At 40.9% G+C, this 25,325-nt stretch overlaps 1 protein-coding gene across 4 annotated transcripts in view; it reads right to left on the minus strand.

Moving 5' to 3' along the window:
* Positions 1-9,911: 9,911 nt before the first annotated feature.
* The window catches only part of septin9a (septin 9a), a 70,622-nt gene continuing 55,208 nt past the window's right edge, over positions 9,912-25,325 (minus strand). For all 4 annotated transcript variants that reach the window (XM_028600219.1, XM_028600217.1, XM_028600218.1 and 1 more), the window contains 9 exons: positions 22,206-22,415; positions 19,961-20,089; positions 19,326-19,407; positions 18,905-19,042; positions 15,898-16,015; positions 14,910-15,005; positions 14,619-14,715; positions 11,355-11,406; positions 9,912-10,577 (listed from right to left, as the gene is read on the minus strand). In XM_028600219.1, coding sequence (XP_028456020.1) covers positions 10,436-10,577; positions 11,355-11,406; positions 14,619-14,715; positions 14,910-15,005; positions 15,898-16,015; positions 18,905-19,042; positions 19,326-19,407; positions 19,961-20,089; positions 22,206-22,415 — 1,064 coding nt within the window. In that variant the 3' untranslated portion in view covers positions 9,912-10,435. The remainder of the gene's footprint in view (positions 10,578-11,354; positions 11,407-14,618; positions 14,716-14,909; positions 15,006-15,897; positions 16,016-18,904; positions 19,043-19,325; positions 19,408-19,960; positions 20,090-22,205; positions 22,416-25,325) is intronic.

Genomic DNA, 25,325 nt, shown 5'->3' on the forward strand with positions numbered 1-25,325 from the left:
GCGGCAGGGCAGTCGGGACTCACCCGGAAATGGCGAGCGGAATGAGGTGACTAGTCTCAAAATCTGACGAAAATCTTCTAAACTGACCTTTGTTGAGCTGAAATGAAGACAGATTCAGCAACTGCAAGGCCTATTTCTCGCTTAAAATGTTTTCAGAAACATGTTTCAGTGAACTATCTTAGTACAATATGAGATCGTATTCTGAACGGCCGCCATGACAGTCTGGCTCTCAATATCCGGAGAAAACAAACCCATGTGACGCGTTCGTCCAATCAGCTGCCGGTTTTCATTACTTGGGCAACAATACAGAGTAGCGCCGCCTGTTGTTATGGAGACGTATTACGTTTCTCAGCCACCACATGAAGTAAACAAACACAGCTGCGTTAATTTCGTTAATTTTTTTTAACGAGTTAAATATTAAAAGATTAACGCAAAAATTAACGTGTTAATTTTGACAGCCCTACTTTAAATACATTCAGATCATTTATACTTAACATTAGGAGGTGCAGATTTTTTGCAAAACATATAACATTTGAAATAGATTTTTAATGCAGCCACTAGTTTCAGGTTGTGAAACTATGTATGGTATGAAAATAAATGTGAAACTTACGTTAACATGGTGTGAAGACACAGCTGAGAGCAGGGACTGTTTTAGAATTCATTTGTTGGAAGTGTTCAAGGAAACTCACTATTCTATATTTGCCATTTGCTTTCTTGCTGAGACTCTTCCTGGAGTTTCTGCTGGTAGCATGCTAGCTATTTTGCCCCGTTTCTAGTTTTTATGCTAAGCTAAACTAAGCTAACCGGCAACTGGCTTCATCTGCATTTTTACTGTACATACATGAGAGAAGTATCCATCTTCTCATCTAACCCACGACAAAGGAATACGTGGATTTTCCTAAAACTTTTCCTTTAAGAGGTGACTGCAGAACAGGAACCTTTTATTTAAATTCACAACACAACATGTCCTTATTGTGTGCAGTCCGGATGCGATTTCATTGACAGCATAGCTTATGAATGCAATGCTATTCAGCTCCCGACTCGAGCCAGGTATTGGAGCTTCATGGAATGCACAAGAATCTTTGACAAATTGAGATGCTATATCTGTTATTAGCAATACATGGCAGTCAACTGAACTCACACATGCAGCTTTCTTTGTACTTTGTAACATATAAATTGTTTCTGTGACCTTTGTCACGCCCTTTGAACACTAAAAACTATATATATATATATATATATATATATATATCAATATAGCAATGTAATTAAAAGTAGGAGAAAATACTGTATGTGGGTGTCGTGTGCTCATAAAAATGTCTCGCTAACTAAGCAGCAGGCTCTTAGCCGCGGGGAGTAGGAGGTAGATTTCCATCCACTGAATAAAGGACACTAAGCTCTCTTGCTTTTATTCTTTGTATCGCAGTATCCCTGGTGTCCTACATAATGAATGAAACCTTCCTGGGGTCCTCTGTAATGAATGGAACCTGAGCTGGAGTGCTGTAAATAGTCAACATTATAAAACCACATACTTCCTTAATAAAGCAGTCTTATTTGGGATTACAGGGACAGTTCCTCCCCTTCTGCCTTTTATGTCATTAGCATGGCTGTAAAAGCTGCGTTGAGGACAAAAAAGGGAAAAACAATGTTGTGTTTCAACGGTGATACAAGTGATGGAAAAGTTGGATGCTTTCAGGAGAAAACTGACACTGTTGAGATGAGATGTCTGGATGACAGGAAACGGGTAAGAAAACTAATAGGTGTAAATATGCACAACCCACATACACAACCCCCCCCTCCCACACACACACACACTCATACAGCTTCAAGTCATAATAGATAAATCTAATTTCATGTGGGGGGGTATACTCTATAATATTGTTAAAGCAAAACACTAGACTACTTGCGTGTTGGTGTGAATGTGTGTATGTGCCTTTGCACCGGTTTATGTTTGAGTGAAGGATACAATCCGTCAAAAGCTATTGGCTGCTGAGGTCGGCAGACTTTAATCCACTTGTTTCTGCACTGTGTAGATTAGCACCAGGTTAATGGATAGGCTGCCAAAGTGCCCCACGCACACGCACACACACACACACAAAAACAAAATATAACAGACTTTTTGGTAATACCACAGAGAAGACAATCAAGGCCCAATAAAGGATGTTTTATAGAGACGGACACTTGAACATCCTGGAGGGCACAAACAACAAAACAACACACAGACAATGGCAGGACAAAGAGTCAGAAATAAAATTTGAAATGTGAAAAACAGAAGAGAGGAGGAGAGAGTGCTAAAATCATCTTTTACAGACAGACTTGTCATCTCCATGGTGCATAATCTCCAAACCTCCATGCAGGTGTGGTGCGCAGGGATGTGTGTGTGTGTGTGTGTATGTGAGAGCATTAGAGATACCTGAAAGTCTGATGTCAGAAAGTCTGGCAAATTAACCCCTAAATCATTACAGACCAGTGATAAACACACATCCTAAGTTAATTTATACACTATGCAAAATATTTTATTCCATCACATATGAGCACAGATTCAAATCCAGGATCTGAATTTTTTATCCTCCTCCTTCACACAGATGTAACGTCTGTCTTGCTTGTCCAAGACCGAACAGTAAGCTCAGCAGCTAAACAGGGTCATGTTAGAATTAAATAACGGTCTAATCGTACATGTTTCCTTATCAGTCGTATAACACTAGATCTATACTACAATAAAAGGACAATGTAATTTATTCATCTCTTCTTTATGGAGCATCAGCTGGCTTTTTGCTTCAGACTCAGTGTTTTTTAGCTTTATATCATGATGTATCCACAAATGCATATTTAAAACACATTTAACAAGGTTCTCGATTCAAAATGAGTCAGCTTGAAACATTAAAAAAAGTCAGCCAGACCGAGTCTTCAACCAAGTCATGGAGCTAATGTTGCTGCAGCTGATAAGATCATATGGCATTGTCATTTCAGCTGTCAAAATGAATGGTTGTTGGCAAGGAATGAGAAGACTGCTTTTTTTTTACCTCGGTTGGAAATCCAGACAAGATCCAATGTTACTCCGAATTTTGAGAGGTAAATCTGCCACGGTTGACATTAAAAAAACGGAAAACTTCACAGGCATATCAACAATAATTAGGGGGGGTCGAGAATTGTCGATTGTAATTCAGGGGAGTCACTGGTATGGTGAGGCTACAAAATCTTAATAATAATAATAATAATAATAATAATAATAATAATACTCTGCTGATTTTTAAACAAATTGAAGTGCTCATGGTGTTTCTGACACATACTCCCATTCCTCGTATTGTCTGCAGAACATTGGACATCTAAATATATCACTCCCGATATGACAGTCATCGATCAATAGCAAGCTCTCCATCCACCTCTCACAGAGGAATATAAGCAGACACAAAAATGTTTTTGGTAACTGTATAGTCGCTGGAAACTCTCACAGCTGCATATGGAAAGTTAAAAAAAAAAAAAAAAAAAAAATTCCATGTTATATACCAGGCCTAACAATAGTCAGTTTAGACTGAGGTGCTGCGGAGACAAAGTGAAGGCAGAGGATCAGTAGAGCAGCGCAGAATGAATTTATGGAGGGACTTGGTGCCAACATTTCTCCTCTAATAAAGAGCACGTTCTCCCTCTACCTCTCACTGGAGGCTTAGAGAGGCCGGCTTTATTGGTTCATATCTGACTGACGGTTGCAGCCAGTGTGTGTGTGTGTGGTCAGCATTCACACAATATTAAACCCTCACTAAACCTTTCATACAAAGATAAGAGACAAGTTGATGGAGAGAGAGCAAATGCCCTGAGGACAGATGTGCATCTGGCAATAAAGGAAGTTTACTTTTTCAGTTAATCTTATTGCATATTTGACATAATAAGGACCAAGGAGGTTTGGGCTTATGAATATCTCCTTCGGTATCTCAAGCAACTTGCTGCAGTGAGATTTGTTTTAATTAGGCAGGTGTCGAGACAAGGCTTTGTGAGGGGTTCATCAAGCCAGTGAACTTGGCTGTGATGACTGACAACCGATGGGGAAATGAGAGAAAACACCTACTGTACCTGTGCTGTGCTGATGATGCGTTTGTCCTCAGTGTCTCTGTAGACGCCTGATGGCGGTTCCATAACCTGGGTGACAAATCGGTAGGACAGACAGTCAATCAAGACTTGATGTTAAAACTCCAGGGCAGCACCTAGATTACCGTGCTGCTTTGAGGTCAATATAGCTGGAAATTAAACCAGGGTGCTTCTCTGCTCAAAGTTTCATCCTGTGTGTCTACTTGCATCTGCTTCTCTTTATTTCCTGCTGCTCAGTTTTCAGTCTAGTTTGCATCAAGCTTCCTGTCACACTTTCCTGTATTCTTGTTTTTCTTTCTGATCTACTTTTTCCAAATTTAAGCACCCGAGTGGAAGTTTTTCAGAGTAGATGAAGTATTTGTGTCTCTGTAAGTGTGTGGCTAGCGTATATGTATGTGTCCATCCAAGCATCCGCACCTCCCTCCTCTGTATCACCTCTGAAAGTGATGCGCAACTATGGGGAAAATGAATTCCTTATGACATGAATCTCGTCCACCCTACTTTCTACCTCCCTTCCCGTCTGTGTTCTTTAACAGCTCCATTATTTGCTACATGCACATGGAAAACACACTCCTTCATCTCACTCCATTTATCAACAGCCTTTCTGTTTGCTGCTTTGGCTTGAATCATTACTATTCTTAACCTCCATTTCTATTCACCTGCAGTCTCACTCTGGCTGCATACATCAAACTGGCTTTAAAAGCCTCTTTTCCAGCAAGCCGGCTTGCTTTATCCGCCCCATCTATGATGAAATTTGCAGGCTGTCAGAAGACTTGAGCAGGAAAGTCAAACATCAATCTGGCAACCATGTCCTTGCTAGAGGAGCACATTTAGGATTTTCCCCAGGCACCAAGACACTGATTGGATCTTTTGGTGTGCTGTAAGTCCTGCATGCAGATGACACACACACACGCACACACACACCTCCATTATTTAGCAAACTACAGTATGAACCTTTTACACCTTTCAAGTCTACAGGGTGTCTGTTTTAATACTCAAAAGTAGATTTTGAGTTGAGTATCAGTTTAAAATCTAGACAAAAAAAAATACACATACCGCGTAGTGAAAAAACACTTCCTTATCTTAATATTTAGATAAAGTAGGACATACATTGGAGTAGTATTTTTGTATTATTTAAAATGGTCAGTTTGATTGATCTTGTTTGAATGTGATTTAGATGTGGTAAAGACTGGGGGTAGGACCTGATAAGCCTAGGGCTTCTACCTATTCCTTTTCGAACGGGTCGAGGGTTACGTTGTCGATTCATTGTTTTTTTGTTATACAAATTTTTTTTTTGTTTTTTTTATATATATATATATATATATATATATATATATATATATATATATAAAAACAAACACATTTTTCAAATATATATATACACACACAAACACAACCGGTCAAAAGTTTGGGGTCACTTAGAAATTTCCATTCCACTCCATTATAGACAGAGTACCAGCTGAGATCAGTTCCATTATTTTTTAACAGTTTTCAGATTACATTATGTGCTTACATAATTGCAAAAGGGTTCTCCAATGTTTTCTCAGTTAGCCTTTTAAAATTATATCAGATTAGTAAACAGAATGTGCCTTTGGAACATTGGATGAATGGTTGCTGATAATGGGCAATGTAGATACTGCATTAAAGATCAGCCACTTCTTTCTACAACAGTCGAGGACCCTTTTTATCGTTCAAAATAAAGATTTCATTCATTCATGTTTGGGGTGCCATCACGACACCAAACTCACTTCTGCAGTAAGCCCATCACTTTGGTTGGGTCACCTACAGTGTGCTTAAATGACTAAAACCCTTTTTCACAAAAACTGCTTTGGATTAAAGTGTCCACCACCACATGCCAAGCCGAGGGCAGCAGAAGAGACAAAGACCAAAATTCACAAAGCCCACGGATCATGTTTTTTCCACACCGACAAAAACATGATTCTACACATGAGCATGCACAGTTACAAGTATGCATATACACACACACACATACACACGTACGCTCGCATTCATCTCCATTACAGCTGCATAATCGTTGACATACATTTGCGACTAGTTTAATTACTCACAGTAATTAGCCAGAGGCAGGAGCTACCAATGACGCTCTTCTCTCTCTGTCTCACCTCTCTTCCTCTGTCTGGATCTTGCTCTCTCTGTGCGTGTTCAAAGTGTATATCGACCAGCATGCCAGTGTTGTATATAGGGCAGAACACTCTAGAACTGCATTCTTATATTATGACCAGTGACTGGCAGCACGTATACAGCTTGACGAGTTTATTCCTACAATAAAGTGACCCTTTGAACCTCGTATCTACCCTTTTATTAAAACCTCTCTCCCTGAAAACACCCCCCAGCCGTGATTTCTTCGTTTTTACAATCCTTACCCACACGTTTTGGGATTTTTCTTTCTTCCAAACACACGGCACTTTGATCCAGGCAAACCCACTACCTCCCTCTCTGTTCAGTCAGCTAATTGAATTTGCATCTGACTTTTAATTAACAGCCGAGTCGATTTGCATAAAGTCGGATCATTTGCATATGGTTGGCAGCCCCTCCCCCCTACATGTCTGTGTGCCTGGCACAGAGCCAAGAGAAAGAAATTGGAGAGAGAAATAAGTAGGGAGGGAGGAAGGAAGGGACGGATGGAGGAGAAGGTGAGGTGTCTGCCAACAAAGGAGAAGAGAAACAGCAGATGGGGGAAGGAGGAGACAAATGGGGGCAAACAACAACTCATGCCATGAGATGGGGGAGTAAGCGAGGTAGACATGCACATACGTAGTTACACACAAAAAAACAAATGTATGCACAACATGACCACACACACCGATTTTGCAATCAAGTTAGCTAATTAAAGAATCAAAGGGGGGTAAAAAAATAAATAACGCAATGCATGCTAAATAGTTATACACATCTTACAAACAGGTGTTAATTAGTGGCATGTTGACTCTATGCAGATGAGCTGAGCGGGTGAGATAAGATATAGCAATGAGGTGCAACGCATTTGTCAACTAAAGGCCCCGACACACCAACCCGATCATCGGCCGTCGGGACAGTCTGGCGAGGTCAGTGACTCGAGTCTGTTCGGTGTGTTCTGTGCCGTCGTCCGTCGGAGGGGCCGCCGACTTGACTTGCTGGGTCAGAGGGCGGGCAGTCGGACTCAATGACCAATCTGATTGGTGGAGCGCTAACCCGGAAACGACGAGCGGGATGAGTGACGGACGCGTCTCAAAATCTGACGAAAATCTTCTAAACTGACCTTTGTCGAGCTGAAATGAAGACAGATTCCGCAACTGCACGGCCTATTTCTCGCTTAAAATGTTTTCAGAAACACGTTTCAGTGAACTATTTTCGTAAAATACGAGATTGTATTTCGAACAAACCGCCATTATGTTCAGCTGGAGAAGCCAGACCCACGTGACACGTTCGTCATTTCTGGTTTTAATTTTTTGGGTGACAATACAGATTGCAACGCCACCTGCTGTTATGGCGACGTATTACGTCTCGCGCAGACGCTACGCTCAAGTCGGCGTCACTTCGGTGTGTTTTCCGAGCCACTTTGTGGACCTCGGGGAGCCGACTGATCAGTCCGACTGCATTTTCTGCCGACAGTCAGCCGTCGGGTTGGTGCGTCAGGGCCTTAACACAGAGGCAGCTTCATAGAGGGATGCTGCAAGTGAGCATGCATCTCACATGGAACCTATGCATCCGTGTCTACATACAAAAGCATTAGATACGGCAATTCACTTCCAAGCACTCCCCTCCCCCAAATATACGGACACTACTGTAACCACCTCTTGCATACGTATTCATGCGGTCACACATTAGGTTGAGTATTTGTCAAAATGCTTTCTATCCAGAGGGCTCGCTCTGCTCCGATAGGTCCCATCCATCACACTGTGCCAAGTTTGCCCAATAAGCATGCCCTTATCCACGAATACCCATCCAATAATGCCTTGTAGGGTGGTCGGTCTGTCTAACTAGCAATATTGTGTGACGTTGGACGACTGCAGTGCAATTTGGCAGCAGAGTGGAAAAGCTGTTAAGGTGTCACCAAGCATTAAAAAAAGCTTGCATGGAGAAATCTAGAGCGTGTGTAAAACTCAAATGTGCATTCAAGCAGAAATATCACCACAATCTGCATAACATTAAAACCTGAAATACTACAACTCTACATGTGCTTGTACACAAACACACAGTAAACAAACTCTGTGCTAACAACACAGCTTCTCGTTCTGTCTGAGTCGCCAGACTTCATTAGTATCCAAGAAGAATGCAGCTCATTAATGAATGTCATTAAGGCAGGCGGTGAAGCGCTGGGTGGCTGCCAACAGGACGACTGCTGGGTGGCATGTAGGGAGGGGACGATCCACGGCCAGCGCGAGCAGAGATGCAGCTGCTTCTCTCCCGGTTGTTCCTGGGGGAGATGGAGAAAGAGAGTGTTGGGGGGGAAAGAGTACGAGAATGTGGGGGTCTCAACTTTTGAGTTGACGGTATGGGTTTGCTGGAGGGTTGGGGGCTGTGTGCGTTGCAGGCTGCCATCTTAATACTGCAGAAGATGGGGCACGGCAGACACCATTTTTAGGGGCGATGCAATGAGTCGCCATTTTAAAGTGCTCTTTGTGGGGAAATTGAGAATTGATAAAATAATTAAATGAAACCACCACTTTATTTTGCATCTCATTACTATTTTGTCAAAAGAAATCTGTAGGCCTATATCCAAAATGTTGTTCTAGGAACTAACAAAAACACCAACACTTTCATGTATCTATTAAGTCACCCTTAGGGTAGGGTTAATTCCATCGAGCATTAAGTTCTTTAAATGATATGTGACAATGTGACAAGATTTCGATTTCAGATACTAATCAAGTAAAGGTTTAATGACATGGCAATTAAAATGCTCCAGAATGTGCATAAAAGCTGCGATTAAATGCTACGGGGATCCTGCCTTCTGCAGGCAAGAGAATGTAAGCTGATGAATTCACACAGTCAGGTTGTTCATCTTTAGCTCCTCTGCAGGTCTGTAAAATGTATTGATGGGAAAAAAAAAAAAAAGTGTATACAGTAGTTTTTAAAAAGGAAAATTCTCAGTATTGCAACAAAAATAAAATAAAGAAATGTTTATATTTACAACTTGAATCTTTATTTCTTTAAAATAAGATAAAGGAACATTTGTAATTATCCATAATACAAGTAAAAAAATGTATCAGAACACAGAAGAATATACAGGACAGAGTATGATAGTGACAGTTTAGGGAATTATATATGGTTCAAACGGGTAAGATCCTTTGTATATTATGAAAAATAGAAGTGGACTGGTTAATGGAAGACTGGATAAACAAGGAGAAAAGATAGAAAAATGTCAAAATGTAGTCAACTTGGCACCAACAAACCTGCTTTCTTTCCAGTTTCAGCCAAAATGCTAGCAAACATTCTCCAATAAATAAGGCACTACGATGGGCCCAAAAGCAGGAAAAGTATGTGAGTGAGAGTGTGTATGTGTCTGCATTTGTGTGTTAATAATCTAAGTGGACCACAACTGATGACATTTTATATCGTGCATAAATACTTCATCTTAAATCACTCTTAAGATATTTCTATTAATAAGCAATGACATTTATTACTGGGAATTTAAAAAGAAGTTGAGGACCTGACATCCCTAAACATTTAACAAACCGTTAAATCAAAACACTGACAACAAAAAAAAGATACAAACATAAGCTTTTTTTTGTTTAACTAAAGGGCGAGAGCTGAATGATGCTGCATCACGTGTGTGTCACATGTTGGCAAAGTGCTGCCTGGCTCCCTTCCAACATGCTTCTCAATGACAGATCATGTAGTGATCAAGTGCAATAATGAATATCATCACTTCCCACATACGTTGATACAGCTGTGTGCATAAAGACAGAAAACCGTGCTTCGGTTAAAAGCATCTGGCAAAAAACATCAAACTTGAAAAAAGTAAAAGTGAACAAGATTAACATGTCAGGCAATTCTGACACTGAAAGATAAGCGTCAGTCCATTCTGTTTGATAGAGGCCTTAATGTCTGCCACCGCAAAGAAAAAACCACAAAGGTTAACTGTAAGACCTGGAAGCAGGTTAAATCAAGCTGCAGCACGTTAAGATGATCACACTTCTCTTCACTCTCTTTGTCAGCGATAGTGGTTGTTAATGAGGCAATAAACTGACATGAACAGTTCATTGAGCCGCCGAAAGTCATTGAAAATAAAGTCCCTCTGGCTGTTGAGTTTCTATCCCACCTGTGAGATGGATGGAGTGGAGGGCTGGAGTGGTGGGAGTGTCATAGCAAATGAATTACACCTAGTAGACGTCAACTGCAGTGGGGCAGGTGGCATCTACATCTCGTGGGCGGAAAGATGGTGTTCTGGGATACCGTTGGCATGAGCCACCACTGTGTTATTCTCATTGAGGCGCCTAACACGATACATTTCATAATGAATGCTGCTGGTGATGTCCTTAATGTTCTGCATATGGGTCCTAAAAGAAACACACACACACACACACACACACACACACACACACACACACACACACACACACACACACACACACACACACACACACACACACACACACACACACACACACACACACACACACACACACACACACACACACCATTAGAAACCAGTAGAAGACATGGACAAACCTTTACAGCTTACAGCAATATCTAAACCACCCTCTACTCAAAACATGTAATTAGCTAGTTGTTACTTCACTTAGATGTTCGACCTTCCCTGTGCAGAATGGTGTTTGTGCAGTTTAAAAAAAAAAAAAAAAAAAGAATGTTTTCACATTTATCAGCTGAAAGGGAAACATTCCCCTGTGATGTCACAATTCTGCTGTTCTCACACATTTAAAATTAAGTTTTAAAGATGAACACAACTTCTTTGGAAGCCAATCGTGGTCCAATGAGCAACGTAAAAATGTGGAAAGTTGAAACCTCCAGCACACAAACTTTTAAATGAAGTAGGAGACGTCTTGTGTCCAGTTAAATTTAGTAATTACAAATATTTACATATTCATTTGGATTCTGGATTCATTTATGAGAACGAAGGAATACATGCAATTGTGGAGAATTTTTAACTAGGCAATTGAACTTTTGGGAATATCAATTTAAAATGCTAATTATTATTCAAATCGGGACATTTTTATAAGTCACAATACACACTATGACACAGTGACACAAGGCTGCATGAAAACAGACAGAATTTAAGACCAAGACATTATAATACGGAGACAAAAATCCCTCACCTGATGAGGAGATCCCGTAAATAAGCAAACTCACAGTGGGCTATGTTCTCAACTACAGTAGGGAGAGAAGGATATAATTAAAAGTGAGTTAAAACACACAAAGTAAAGCTGTGAGCTAAGCTTTGTTGCAAATATGTTTTCTAAACAATCCCCTAGGTGGAGTCAATGATCTCAGTGTGATGTCCCTGTAGAGATACTGTGTGTTGTCTCAACACCCACAAGCCCTGGCCCAGTAAAGATCTCTGTTGCTCACTTCGTCTACTTAAGGCCAGTTACACACTACACGCGTCTCGCGAGCGTGGCGTTTCTGTTGCGTCTCAGCTGCGTGGATTTTTCTGTGTCCTACACACCAGAAGGTTGTCTGATGCGACACTGCTCCTACTGCTAGGTACAGGGAGGGCTGATCTTGGGACATAGTGCCGACAGATTCAAACTCTGAAAAATGGGTAAGTGGGCTGTCTGTGTAGCTGTAAAGAGCCTATACAGCCTATCTGATGTTGGACCGTCACTCACGTTGTTATCGTAGCCTATCCTACTACCCTTTATATATCAGTAGGCTATATATATATATATATATATATATATATATATATATATATATATATATATATATAGTGGGGGAAATAAGTATTTGACCCCTTGCTGATTTTGCAGGTTTGCCCACTTACAAAGAATGCAAAAATCTACAATTGTAATCATATGTACATTCTAACAGTGAAAGACAGAATCCCAAAGAAAATTCCAGAAAATCACATCATATGAATTTATTAAAATTGATAACCATCTGATGAGGAAAAACAAGTATTTGACCCCCTGGACAAACAGCATGTTAATATTTTGTAGAAAAGCCATTATTGGCCAGCACAGATGTCAAACGGTTTTTATAGTTGGTGACAAGGTTTGTGCACATTTCGGCAGGGATGTTGGCCCACCCTCCCTGCAGACAGCCTCCAAATCATTCAGGTTCCGAGGTGGTCGCCTGGCAACTCGAATTTTAAGCTCCCTCCAAAGATTTTCAATCGGTTCAGGTCTGGAGACTGGCTAGGCCACTCCAGAACCTTGATGTGCTTCTTCTTCAGCCACTCTTTTGTTGCTTTGGCGGTGTGCTTAGGGTCGTTGTCGTGCTGAAACACCCATCCTCGACCCATCTTCAGCTCTCTCACTGAGGGAAGGAGATGTCGGTCCAGAATTCCACGATACATGGCCCGTCCATCCTCCCCTCAATACGATGGAGTTGTCCCGTCCCCTTGGCTGAAAAGCACCCCCAAAGCATGATGTTGCCACCACCATGCTTGACGGTGGGGATGGTGTTCTTTGGGTTGTACTCTGTGTTCTTTGCCCTCCAAACACGACGAGTTGAGTTGAGGCCAAAAGTTCTATTTTGGTCTCATCTGACCACATCACCTTCTTCCAGGCCTCTTCTGAGTCGTCCAGGTGGTGAATGGCGAACTTCATGCGGGCCTGTACATGTTTCTTCTTGAGCAGGGGGACCTTGCGTGTGCTGCAGGATTTCAATCCATGACGGCGTAGTGTGTTACCAACCGTTTCTTTTGTAACTGTGGTCCCAGCTGCCTTCAGTTGATTCATCAGTTCCCCCTTGTGGTTTTGGGATGATTCCTCACCGTTCGCATGATCAGGGACACCCCACGAGGCAAGATCTTGTGTGGAGGCCCAGACCGAGGGAGTTGGCGGTGGTGTGGTGCTTCTTCCATTTCCTGATAACTGCACCGACAGTTGATCTTTTCTCTCAAGTTGCTTTCCGATTCTCTTGTAGCCCATCCCAGCCTTGTGCAGATCAACAATCTTGTCCCTGATGTCCGTAGAAAGCTCTTTGGTCTTGCCCATGGTGGTGATGTTGGATGCTGGTTGTTTGGGTGTTGACAGGTGTCTTTTATACAGGTAACGAGGTGAGGCAGGTGTATTTGATGTAGATAATTGGTTCGGATTGGGGCTGTGTCTTAAAGAAAGACTAACTGGCTTGTAGGAGCCAGAATACTTGCTGTTTGTCCAGGGGGTCAAATACTTGTTTTTCCTCATCAGATGGTTATCAATTTTAATAAATTCATATGATGTGATTTTCTGGAATTTTCTTTGGGATTCTGTCTTTCACTGTTAGAATGTACATATGATTAAAATTGTAGATTTTTGCATTCTTTGTAAGTGGGCAAACCTGCAAAATCAGCAAGGGGTCAAATACTTATTTCCCCCACTGTATATATATATATATATATATATATAGCCTACTGATTTGATTAAAGCAACAACATCGGCAGTATTGACTGCAAAAAATGTTACAGAATATTTCGTTCTGTATGACCAGTGCAACATTTGAAAAGATTTTCTCTGACATTTTGATTACATTTATATCTACATTGATCAAGATGTCATTTATTAATGTGCATTCGTGTCTAAATGACATATAAACACATTTTCCTATTCTATTTTGCCTGGAAACGCTTCCAACATGCTCACGTCTCGCGGGAAAATAGGCGTTGGTTCTATTTCTAGCAGGCACAGGTCTCAGGCGCGGCTCGAGACACGCGTCTTACGCCGGCAATGTGTAAGCTCTAACCTGTTAACATGGGAGCCAAAATATAAACGGACACGCCACGTGGCTGACACGCTCGCGCGACGCGTGCAGTGTATAACCGGCCTAAGAGTACTTCTGAAGAAATACGACTAAACACTCAAAATAATCTGCGTGTGCGTGTGTGTGTCAGAGCACACTCGGCAGGAAATTTAACGTAATAAGACACTTGATAGAGGTATGGTGCCTTCTGTCTGGAGTGGATAACATAATTAAATATTGAAAGATGAATCCTGCGGTAAGAATGGATGTTGACAAAACAACACTGACTGGTATACTATGGGCCAACTGATAAAGTGGACTACGTTTAATTCTTAAAACAAGCTAAACAAAAAAGCTCTATTAATTAATCTAATAGGTTCAGCTATTTTTTTCAAAAAACATTAATTTACTATGTGAGCATTCACAGTATATCCTTTGTGGTACAAAAAGGAATGCGTGGAGTGGGGGAACCGAGCAAACAAATCCGGCCTCTTCAGACAGACTGCGTCTGCTGGAGGCCTAAACCCGCTGCATGGCACACCACACCAGTCTGAAGACTGAATGGAGCATTCTTTTAACTGACTGACTAAGTGAGGTCTTTACCAATCTCCCTTTTGTCTTTTCTTCTAAACAAAAAAACACTTCCGGGTTAGACTATGTGCATACTAACAGATTCTGTCCTGAAAGTGTCGTACCTTCAATGGTTCCCCACTTGGTCTTTCTCCCCAGCAGCCTCCTGCCATTGACCTGGTACTCCTGGTCGCTGCCCACCACAGCAAATGGGATCATCTCCTGCTCACAGGTTGAATGTCAACAGACAATGGAGTCAAAAATAATTCACGTCAAGTACATTAACAATGACTCTGAATGGATTCAGGATGACTGTGCTCTGTGGAAAGGCATGTCTGAGCATTAATGAGGATAATAGAGTCACAACTCCTGCCACATCTACTGTATCTTTAATTGCTTTGAAATGGTCCCCTCACCCTAATCTTCTCGTTGATCATTCGGTCCTCAGCATCCTCGTCAAATTCTTTCTGAGGGTACACGTCAATCCCGTTGGCTCGCAGCTCTTCCCTGATCTGGAGATTTTAAACATTAAGAGAAAAACAGAAACCGTTAACCCACTACAGTTTTGAAAGGATAGAAACTAAGGCCTCTAATTGCAGGAGTAATTAGACGTGCTTGATGCAGCCTTCAGAGACATGAAACTAATACACCAAACACACCATGCACAGTGTACAGATTATGGTGGTATTAACACTAATCTGCCTTCTAATCTACTCCAAAACTTTGGGTTTAGTTGTCAATTGCTGTTTGTATACAAACCAGAAAACCTTACAAGATGGATGCCTATGCACAAACTTGTGCACACACCAAGTCTGACATGCACCGTACACACACACACACACACACACACACACACACACACACACACACACACACACACACACACACACACACACACACACACACACACACACACACACACACACACACACACACACACACACACACACACACACACACACACACACACACACACAAGGGGGTGTTTAGCCTCCTCATTGCTAATAAGAGGATGGGTAATCCTGAGATCCTTGAAGACTGCCAAAAAGATTTAACGGCTGCAGCCTCAATAAACGTGTAGAGGTGTAGAAAGTACCGGGTAAAGAAAGAGAGAGATGCTCTTGAGCTCTTGCTGGAATGTAGACATGTTTTGTGACTGTCCAGAGAGCGAGGGGAGAGTGCAAGAGAGAACCACATAAGAAAACCACAGCAACTTATCCTATCTCTGGTTACTGCTCCACAAAAATGCAAGCATGAAGAGGGAGACAAAAAAAAAAAAAAAAAAGGACGTTTCTAGATTACAGTGTGGATTTAATGGAATAAAAAGGAGAGGTTTTAGATACAAGAATATAAAAATATATTAAAAAATAAACAAAAGAGGAAATGTAACCAGAAAAATGTTACCTTCTTTTTGAAGAAGTCCCTCTCCTCCAGGGTGAGTGTATCTGCCTTGGCAATGACTGGGACAATGTTGACCACCTTACTGAGACGTCTCATGAATTCTACGTCAAGAGGCCGCAGACTGAAAGGGTAAGACAAAACATAAGAAAACGTTTGTAACACATAACTCCTCCAGCAGGGGGCAGATGTTCCTAACAATTCTCCCAGATGGAGGAACTGCTGTACCTACTAACATACAGTATTTACAGTTGCATCCATGACCTAATCATACTATACAATGTGTGAACAGCTCCTTGATAATGTTGACAAGACTTGTGGTCGGTTTGAGGCCTTTCCAGCAGTTTGACAAACGCATCTGCATGTTGTTATGGCAGTGGATTCAGCCTTGCTAACAACACTTTAACAAAGACTGGCCATTGTCAACAAGGAGTCTCCTGCACTAATGCAAGAGCACACTCAAAAAGACAAGTGCTTAATTGACAGCATGCTCCCAGACACCCACACAGACTCTCTGTCTCTCTCGTCCTTCCTTCCTCTCTCCCATTAGACTTTTTAAAGCAATACTTGAGCAGCTGCTGGCCAGCCCATGTGACATTTGCAGTGTAGGAATTAACATGAAACGTTGCTGGATGGGACACAGACAGCGGGCCATCCCCCCACTGCCTGAGTAAAGACAGCCCATGACACAAAAATTAATAGAGTTTCAGTTCTTGGAATGGTGCTCTATGATCAACTGTGTTGTGTTGTGTGTGTGCTCAAACAAGGCTCACAATTCACAGCTGCTTTCAACATTTTCCCAAGACTTTCCGGTGCGCTCGACTAGAGTTACACAAACGCAAGAGCTATAAAATGCGCTGTGAATCTATCACTTGATGGACACATGAGACTGTGTGCACTCTGCCCCTAATTTCTTCTGCTAGTATACGCCAAAGCCCTAAGCTCCAAACAATGAGGGGCTGAACCGACACAATGTGGAGAGGGACGGCAGTTTATGCAGTTCGATCAGAGCCAGATGTGTGTGTCTGTAAGAGATCCAGGGAAAGAAACTTGGGACATTGTGCTGCTTCAGGGCAAGGCGAGAGCAGCCCATCTTGAACTGGTGTTCATGGATATGTTGCATCGTGTTGAGCGGAAATGTGTGTGGCTGTGTGTGTGTGTTTGTGTTGAAAATGAGGGCTAAGATGCAGAGAAATGTTTCGCATTGCTTCACACTGAAAAGCTTGAGAACAAACAAAGAAATGTGATCTGTTAGCATGTTTAACAACACACCGTTAGTGCCAGTAACAATGGCAATTGTTGAAGTTTTAGTTGATGCTATTCCATTGTCACCTAACAATCACTGTGATAATAAAGAATACATACATTTTTTGGGGGGGAAATATGCTTACGGTATTCGTTTGGCCAAGAGTTAGATGAGAAGATGGGTACTGCTCTCATGTCTGTACGCTAAATATCTAGCTACTGCCAGCTGCCGGCTAAATTAGCTAGGTAAAAACACTTGTAACAGGGGGAAAGAGATAGCCTAGCCTGGCTTGTTTTTGTTGTTGCATGGATTAAAACAGTCCTGCCAATGGTTTTTCACTATACCACTGATCTATATGTGGCTTTAATGAGCCAAGAAACACAGTAATACACACACAAAGTCAGGGAAGAGGAAGACTGCAAGCTAGTTAACATGAATGTAAACAATGCAGGATCTAAAAAAAACATTTGCAAATGGTTGGATGACAAAGGAAATATATTCACTTTTGTTCGTCCTCAAAGATGCACTCAATGTGTTTTTGTGAGTAACCTATAATGTACATCTAACTTTTGTTGGTTTACTCCACAGCGCACGTTTAAGCTAAGTTACCCATCTGCTGGTGCTTGCATCATCTTTCCTGTACAAACATGAGAGTGGTGTCAATTTTTTGTCTTTGATCATGCTGTATTTCCCTTACAATGTAACCTTTAAATGAAATTGCATTTGACCATAAAAAAAAATAAAAAAAATGTTTTAACTGATTATGCTAATTACTTTACAATGTAACCTTTGACTGAATGAATCTTGACCTGATTGCATATGCTTAGGCATTATTGCTCACCTGGATGTCATCAGAAGACCCTCCCCTTTGGCTGGTGAGCCCTTTGTCTTAAGAACAAAGGCAAGCAAAACACTAACTGAAAGAAATAACCCTTACCAGAGGGGAAGGACCATACTAATGTATAAAGAAAGATGACAGCTTCCCATCTGTGTGCATATTACAAACTAACCTTTGTCTTGTTTACCATGCTCTGAGTAGGCCTGCACAATATGAGGAAAATCTGCAACATGCGATAACACAGTTCAATATTGCCATAACAATGACTTGAGATAAACAAATATTGATTAGCTATACATTTCCTATGTCTGCATGGTTGTCTTTTAAGATTAGAATTAAATATAACTAGGCTACATTTTTGCAGAGCAGCAACAGCTTGGCTTGTCATAATTCGCTATTAGCTGAGCTAGCGTCTACGCTTGTTGAACAGGTGTATTGATAAAGTATTTTTTAGGTAGGCCTGGTGCCCGTTTTATACCAGGTTTCGGTACCTATCCCTGAAATAAATGATTTTCCTTATTCATCACGTTTCAGGCTTTTGCGCTGTGTTAATCGCGCATGTTCATATCACAATGACAAAGAAAATACGATTTATCTGTCAGCACTAGCTCTGAGCATTAAAAGTGTGACTCTGATGTTTGTCTTTTTCTTGTTGTCAGAGTGGGATTCCAAATATGCCAAAATACAATCTTCTCATCTAATTTATGGCAAGAAAGCAAACAAAATTTGCCAAATTTTGTTGTTGAAACTTTTCCTTAAGTGTCCAACATTGTGTGTTCCTTTAAATCTAAGCACCAGTGATGGAGGCACTGACATCATTTTAGTGTTGTTGTGTTAGGTGCTGACAAAGAAGTAGGGACAATCAATATTTCTATGCTGTGTGTGTTCAACTTGTGTCCATATTTAACCATGTTTGAATATGTCCTTACCAGTGTCCGGTCGGGGGAATGAAGTATATGCAGCAGTGGACTCTGGAGTCTGGAATCCTTTTCTTCCTGTTGATGTTAATCTCCTCCTGCAGGTACGCCTCATACTGGTCATTAATAAACTTCATGATGGGCTGCCAGCTAGACCATGGCAGGGATGAAGAGAGAGGTGAGAGAGGAGTGGAAAGGGAAGTGATGAAAGGATAAAAGAGGAAAAGAGAAAGCAACACAGAGGTAGAAAAGGAAAAAGGGGTAAATGAGTAAAGATGGGAGGGGCTCAGAGAGTGAGACAAACAGTGAGGAGAAAGATAAGGAGTGACATAACAGGAAAGGTAAAGAAAAAGAGAGGGGCTTCTGGTTAGACACAATTTAAATATTGTACTGTTTATATCATTAATGCAATGATGACAAAATCGTAGTGTACCAGTTCTCATTGTTGATCTGGTCTCCAAAGCCTGGTGTGTCGATGACTGTCAGCTTCATTCTCACTCCCTTCTCTTCGATGTCTGCACGCACAGAAACACACACTGTATACTATTATGTCAAAAAACACCTGTGTGCACTATAAACTACTACTAAACAAGGCATTGTAGATGTTAAAAAATAAATAAATGTAGCATGACTCTGCAACTGCACTGCTTATTTCTTGCCTTATATCTATTCGTACAAAACAGATTTGAGGGGATAATTGGTCATACTTTTAAGAACATTTTCAAAACAGCTGGCAAATTTAAAACTAGGCTGGTTTTATGAGGCTAAAAATACGATATATTCAGAGATAATTTCAGCCATGATTACAGTAATTAAAGAGAATTGGAGTGAAAGAAAAGAGAGATAAATACGGATTAAGTACTATGACTGTTTGGAGTGACTACACACGCAGTATATAAAACTATCTGACAAAGAGAAAAGTGTAAAGACAGAAGGACAGAGAAGAAAAACATAGTAGCTGAGAATGAGATGGGTGTATTTTGGCTAACAGACCTACAGACACAGATGGAAAGAAAACAGCCAAAAAGATGGTATACAGAAGAGTTGAGGGGTTCAAGAGGGCCATACCATGACTGATGGACTTTATTTCGATAGTTTTGGGGATCTTCTCCTGGGCTGTAGCCAGCACCGACTTACGGCTGACTTTAGACTTGAACAGCGTGTTCATTAGAGTAGACTTTCCCAGGCCACTCTGTCCTGTAAGCAAAAACAGTCAGAAAAGCAGACAGTTAGACATTGACACACATTTCAAGAAGAATCTTTTTTCCCCACATTGACTACTTGTGCTGTAGGTAACTACAGTAACAGTCCACACACTGTAACATTGGTGCCATAAAAAACCCAACCATGAGCCATTATTTCCATGACAGTTTGGACAACTCCATGCTGTCCGTTTTGGGGCTGAAGCAGTGACAAGCTACAGGTGTCTGTCTACACAAACACTGGCAGCAAAGCCATCAGCACACATGACTACAACCTAAAAACACCATCAGTAAGACAGATTGGATCCAAGGTAAACCAGTCTTTTCCTAAAACAATCAGAAGGCTTGGATTAATGTGCACAGAGCAACCAGAAATTAAGTATCCTCTGTACATTGTTCTAATACAGTTTGACAGTCCTATAATAAATACTACCTTGAGTTTTTAGTTCTAGGTGACCCTGCGTCAGAAATTAGTCGAAAGAATGGATATACATATGAAAACTTTTATACTTCCTTTAATTATTTCATTTGCAAACACTTCTAATATAAAGTGTACATGTATATATTGTACATGATTGTTGGAGTTTTCTTGCAAGGACATCATAATACAGGGAGTCTTGAAGTTCACGTTGCAGTTTGCTGAAAAAATGCCTTGGATAAGATGGACTGAGGGAGACTTTAATGTAAAAGCCGATGAACCAGCAAGACTCCTCATCTGTGAGTCATCATCAACTGTCTTTGGATATGGATGGGACTCTCTGTGACCCCTCAACACCATGCTATCATCATCACCATGGGTTAATGAAGAGGAGTTTGGAGGGTCCCACTGGGCAGCAAACATTCACAGTTCAACTTCAGATTAAGTCAACATCAAGAAGAAAATCTTTACTGATTTATGGAGCCACAAACTCAGTCGCATGTACAGGCAGTCAGCAGCACAAGTTACATGCAAACATGGATCTGTACAACTAGTACTGAAGCCAACAGCTGCAGAGTTTAAATGGAGAAAATTCATATTCAGTTGGAAGTCTTGGAACTGATCATCACTACGTGCAAAATCACATATCAACTCTAAAGCTTTGGCAGCATTGATGTCAGCTGTATGAACATCTGTATTAACCAAAGTGTCTTGGTCCAACATTCTCCAACTAACAACCATCACAACAGTAATATGGTGTGTAAGTCCCACACTTGCTTATGTGGTACACCATAGAAGAGTGGATTTTGTTTAAAACTGTGATAAAATAAATGTAGCGACAACATTTTTCACGATTTAAATTTGTTTTGCAAACATGCTTATCCATATGTCTTTGTCATCAGATACAGACTGCTTTTTTTCCTTCTTCCCTATATTGAACCCAATTCTGCCCAATACAAAAATGCAAAGGGGATTTAGTAATCTATATCAAATCTCTGAAGATCTCACTTGACCATTAAGATCCAAACCCAATCATTCCTTCCTAAAGTCCCTTTTTTTTTTTAAGTGGTGGTATCTAACTTCACCTGAACATGGAAACCAACTTTGTTTAGTTTTGCTTACCATTGCCTCCACAACTTTATATAACTCAGTCTCAACTCTGAGGCTGCTTCTTAAGCAAGCTTCATCACATCATCCAGAGGAGACATTCAGCAGGGAGGTGGTGTGGGTTCTATGGTGGCCTGTCTACTGTTGAGGTGTGTGTGTGTGTGTGTGTGTAATTAGCTCCTGTTTTAAAAGGCGTCTGATCAAAGTGATGAGGGTTCAGTGAGAAAGAATCCTACTGTGTGTGCCTGCTTATTAAAAATAATTTTAATGATTACAGAGAAAAAACAATACCATACCTGAATAGGGACACATTTTACAACAGCTGACTAAAGAAGTTTTGAGTCACATATAAGTGTAATGGTAACAGCTTGATGCTACATGTAAAATTTACTTTCTGCCCTTGATGACAAGGCTCAGAATGAAATACAAAATAATCTTCATGATTAAAAATCCACCTTTTCAGTGTGCGGTATGTAGAACTTTCTTTCTGTGAGGCAACTGTGCTATCAGACACAATCATGTTAGCTTTAACTAAATCTGGACAATATGACTGAAACTTTAGCTGGTGTACATATGCGCTACTTACCCACAACCATAATGTTGAGCTCAAAACCCTGCTTCATTGCCTTCCTTCTCATCTGTTCCAGAATGGCATCAATGCCCACATAACTGAAGTCCAACACAGGGCCACCGGCCTTCTCCCCGTACGGGACACCCACTGCTGGGGAAACCATAGCATCATGCACCACTGCCTCAGACATGGCACTGCTGCTGTAGCTGGGAATCACTTCTGGTCCTGATGGAGAAAAAGAGAGAGAAGGTTAAAGGGATGAGATGAGGTGTGATACGAAGGGTATGGGGGTGGATAGAAGTGACAAATGTGCATATGCAGTGGTGCTAATATGAACAACAGGTCAAGTAAGCAAGACAAGGAAGTACACAAGGTATTTTTTTCATCTTAACTCTTGGAAAGAAAGTGAATAAGTGTTTCTCCCAAAAATGTTGAACTACTCCTTAAATTATGAGCGGCATGTTGATCCATTAAAAACACACAAAAACCTGCCTGCTCATCAGTGCTTTGAATGCACCTGCTGAAGGACTGGAGCGAAGGAGACTGATAAATCTGGTTTTTACTAAAACACACACCTTTTAAAAACACGTCCTGTCTTTTAAACAGAGGGGTTGGCTGGTCTCATGCCAACACATACTTTTGACTCAACAGAAAACTATTAGAAAATATACCCCATTAAAGTACTTTGCAATTGGCAGGAGGTTATCCCCGCAGTTTGTTTTGATAATGATTAGCTTAATGTCCTCCTTTGGAATGCTTTTGGATATGTGTCTAATTTTAAGATAAATATTCAACTTTTAATATGTTCCCCATGGTCTGTTAAAAGGTCACCAATATGCATGCAGAAAGTGGGTGAAGCTCTGCTTAACAATGTGTTAAGTCAGCGTAGGTAAAGAATTTACAGTGTGTATGTTTGTGTCTGTATGTACAGTAGTTCATGCAGCTGTTACCCCTCACAGGGCCTCCCTTTCCCTCGCTCTCCACAGTGCAGTTACTGTCCTGTTAATATGAGAGTGGAAAAGAGAAAAACTGCTGAGGCTGAAACCTGATCTGTTCACCGAGACACACACACACAAACGGAGAGTACATGCTTGTGCATTTAAACACAGTGGATGCCATGACCTCGTACACATACAGCCTTTTCCGCCTTTTGATCACATAGCTGACCGGCAGGCGCACACGCACACGCACGACTAGCTGCCAAGAATTAAACTGCTTTTGGATTCCAGCTCAAGCACAAATGTTACTCCTCGACACTTGGCCTGCCACAAGGAGAAGAAGTCCAGACAACTAGCCAGTACACTCGTACCACTTGAGGAATTAAAGCAACAGAGAATGACAAGTAGAAAGTCCACACACTTCAAACTGGCACTGCATTGATTAATGGAAGAAATTCAGTGAAGAATAACACTGCTGTGGAAACTCAACACTAGTTCATGTTAGAATTGAGTCTTACTTTTATAATGTGCTCCAGTGTGTGTGTGTGTGTGTGTGTGTGTGTGTGTGTGTGTGTGTGTGTGTACATGTGTCATAGAGACCCACGTATGGAAGCAGCTCTCCTGGCCTCCTTTCACCACTTCCCCATCCTGTTCCAGCAGTCAGTCAGCAACTTACTATGACTTAGTGCCCTCCACCTCTCCTTTGCACATCCCACATTCCCATACCTCTGCTCGTATCTTTTCTCTCTCAACCTCACCCTTTCCTCTCTCCACACACTGATACTGTCCTATCTCGCCTGTCATCAGTTTCCCTCTCTACTCCATCTCTTAGTTTTATATTGTCTCTCTTGTGTGACTCCCATGTCTTCTTTGCTCCGACATTACAACTTTGCCTTCTTCTTCCCTCCCACTGGCTTTTATCTTGAACATTACATTTGTTCTCCCTCTCCCCAAACTCTGCTGAAGTCCCCTCTTATCACCTTTATCTCTGCCTCGCACAACCTCTTTCTTTTCATCTCCGCTCACCACTGTTCACGTCAATTTCTCTCTGTTTGACTGCTATGTGCTGTAAACAGAGATGTTGGCCAGGGGCTAGCACGCCTTGACAGGCATGGCTGCGACAACTGAGCTTCGCCTGAAGCAGGATGCCAGCAAAGCATCAAAGGAATAGACATAAAATGAATGGGGTTAACAGACACTTACGGTAAAGTTTCAGCCTCAGAGGTCACATTTAAATATCATCCAACAGCAGCTACACCTGCAAAACACTAATGAAATAACCTCCTCCTTTTAAAATAATAGATACTATGAACACACTAAATGATCAAAATGTCAGAGACATCTTTTTAGAGCTGAAACAATAAAAAAAAAAATTTCAAGGAAAAATGCCAAATATATATAATTATTCCAGTTTTTCAATTTTTTTCAAGAATTTACTGCATTTCTTTTTGATAGTAAACTGAAATCTTTGAATTTTGGACTGTTGGACAAAACAACAACTGAACAACTTCACCCTGGGCTTTAGGAAATTGTGATGAGCATTGCTCACTATTTTTCTGACATTTTAAGTAATTAATTGTCTAGTTGAGAAAATAATCATCAGATACATTTTTAATTAAAATATTCTGTTGCAGGCCTATATCTATTTTATACCTACATGCAATCCTCGAATTCTGTAACTACACCTTTATTTTGTGATCAGTGTGGGTTTAAAAAAGGGAGAAAATAAACAATGGGTTTTACTAGAGCTGGGTTAAAAAATAAAAAAAATAAAAATCGATTTTCAAAAAAAAGAAGAAATCCAAGAATCGATCTTTGTCTGTATCATATGAAAACTAAAAGACCTAAAAAAAAATCCATTGGTACCAAGTATGTAATACTAGGGTGTCGGGAAGGGGGTTATAATAACCCTCCAAAAATAGGCCACATTTTGGCGAGGAAAAAATGGCATGGCTATTTTCAAAAGGGGTCCCTCTGTCACCTCAAGATATCTGAGTGAAATATCACACAATACTCACTGACTGTAGAGTCTGTAGAGCTGCACTTTATTGTGTTCATGTTAAATAAAAAGTAAAATAATGTAACTGCTTAGGGGTCAGTTCTTAATGTAAACAACAATACTTTTAAGAATGCAGCAAGTCAGACGGAACCATGTACAATTGTAGAAATGTTCCTAACCTAATTTATATTGAATCGA

Source organism: Perca flavescens, chromosome 15, assembly GCF_004354835.1.
Source record: "Perca flavescens isolate YP-PL-M2 chromosome 15, PFLA_1.0, whole genome shotgun sequence".
In the NCBI taxonomy this organism is placed as follows: Eukaryota; Metazoa; Chordata; class Actinopteri; order Perciformes; family Percidae; genus Perca; species Perca flavescens.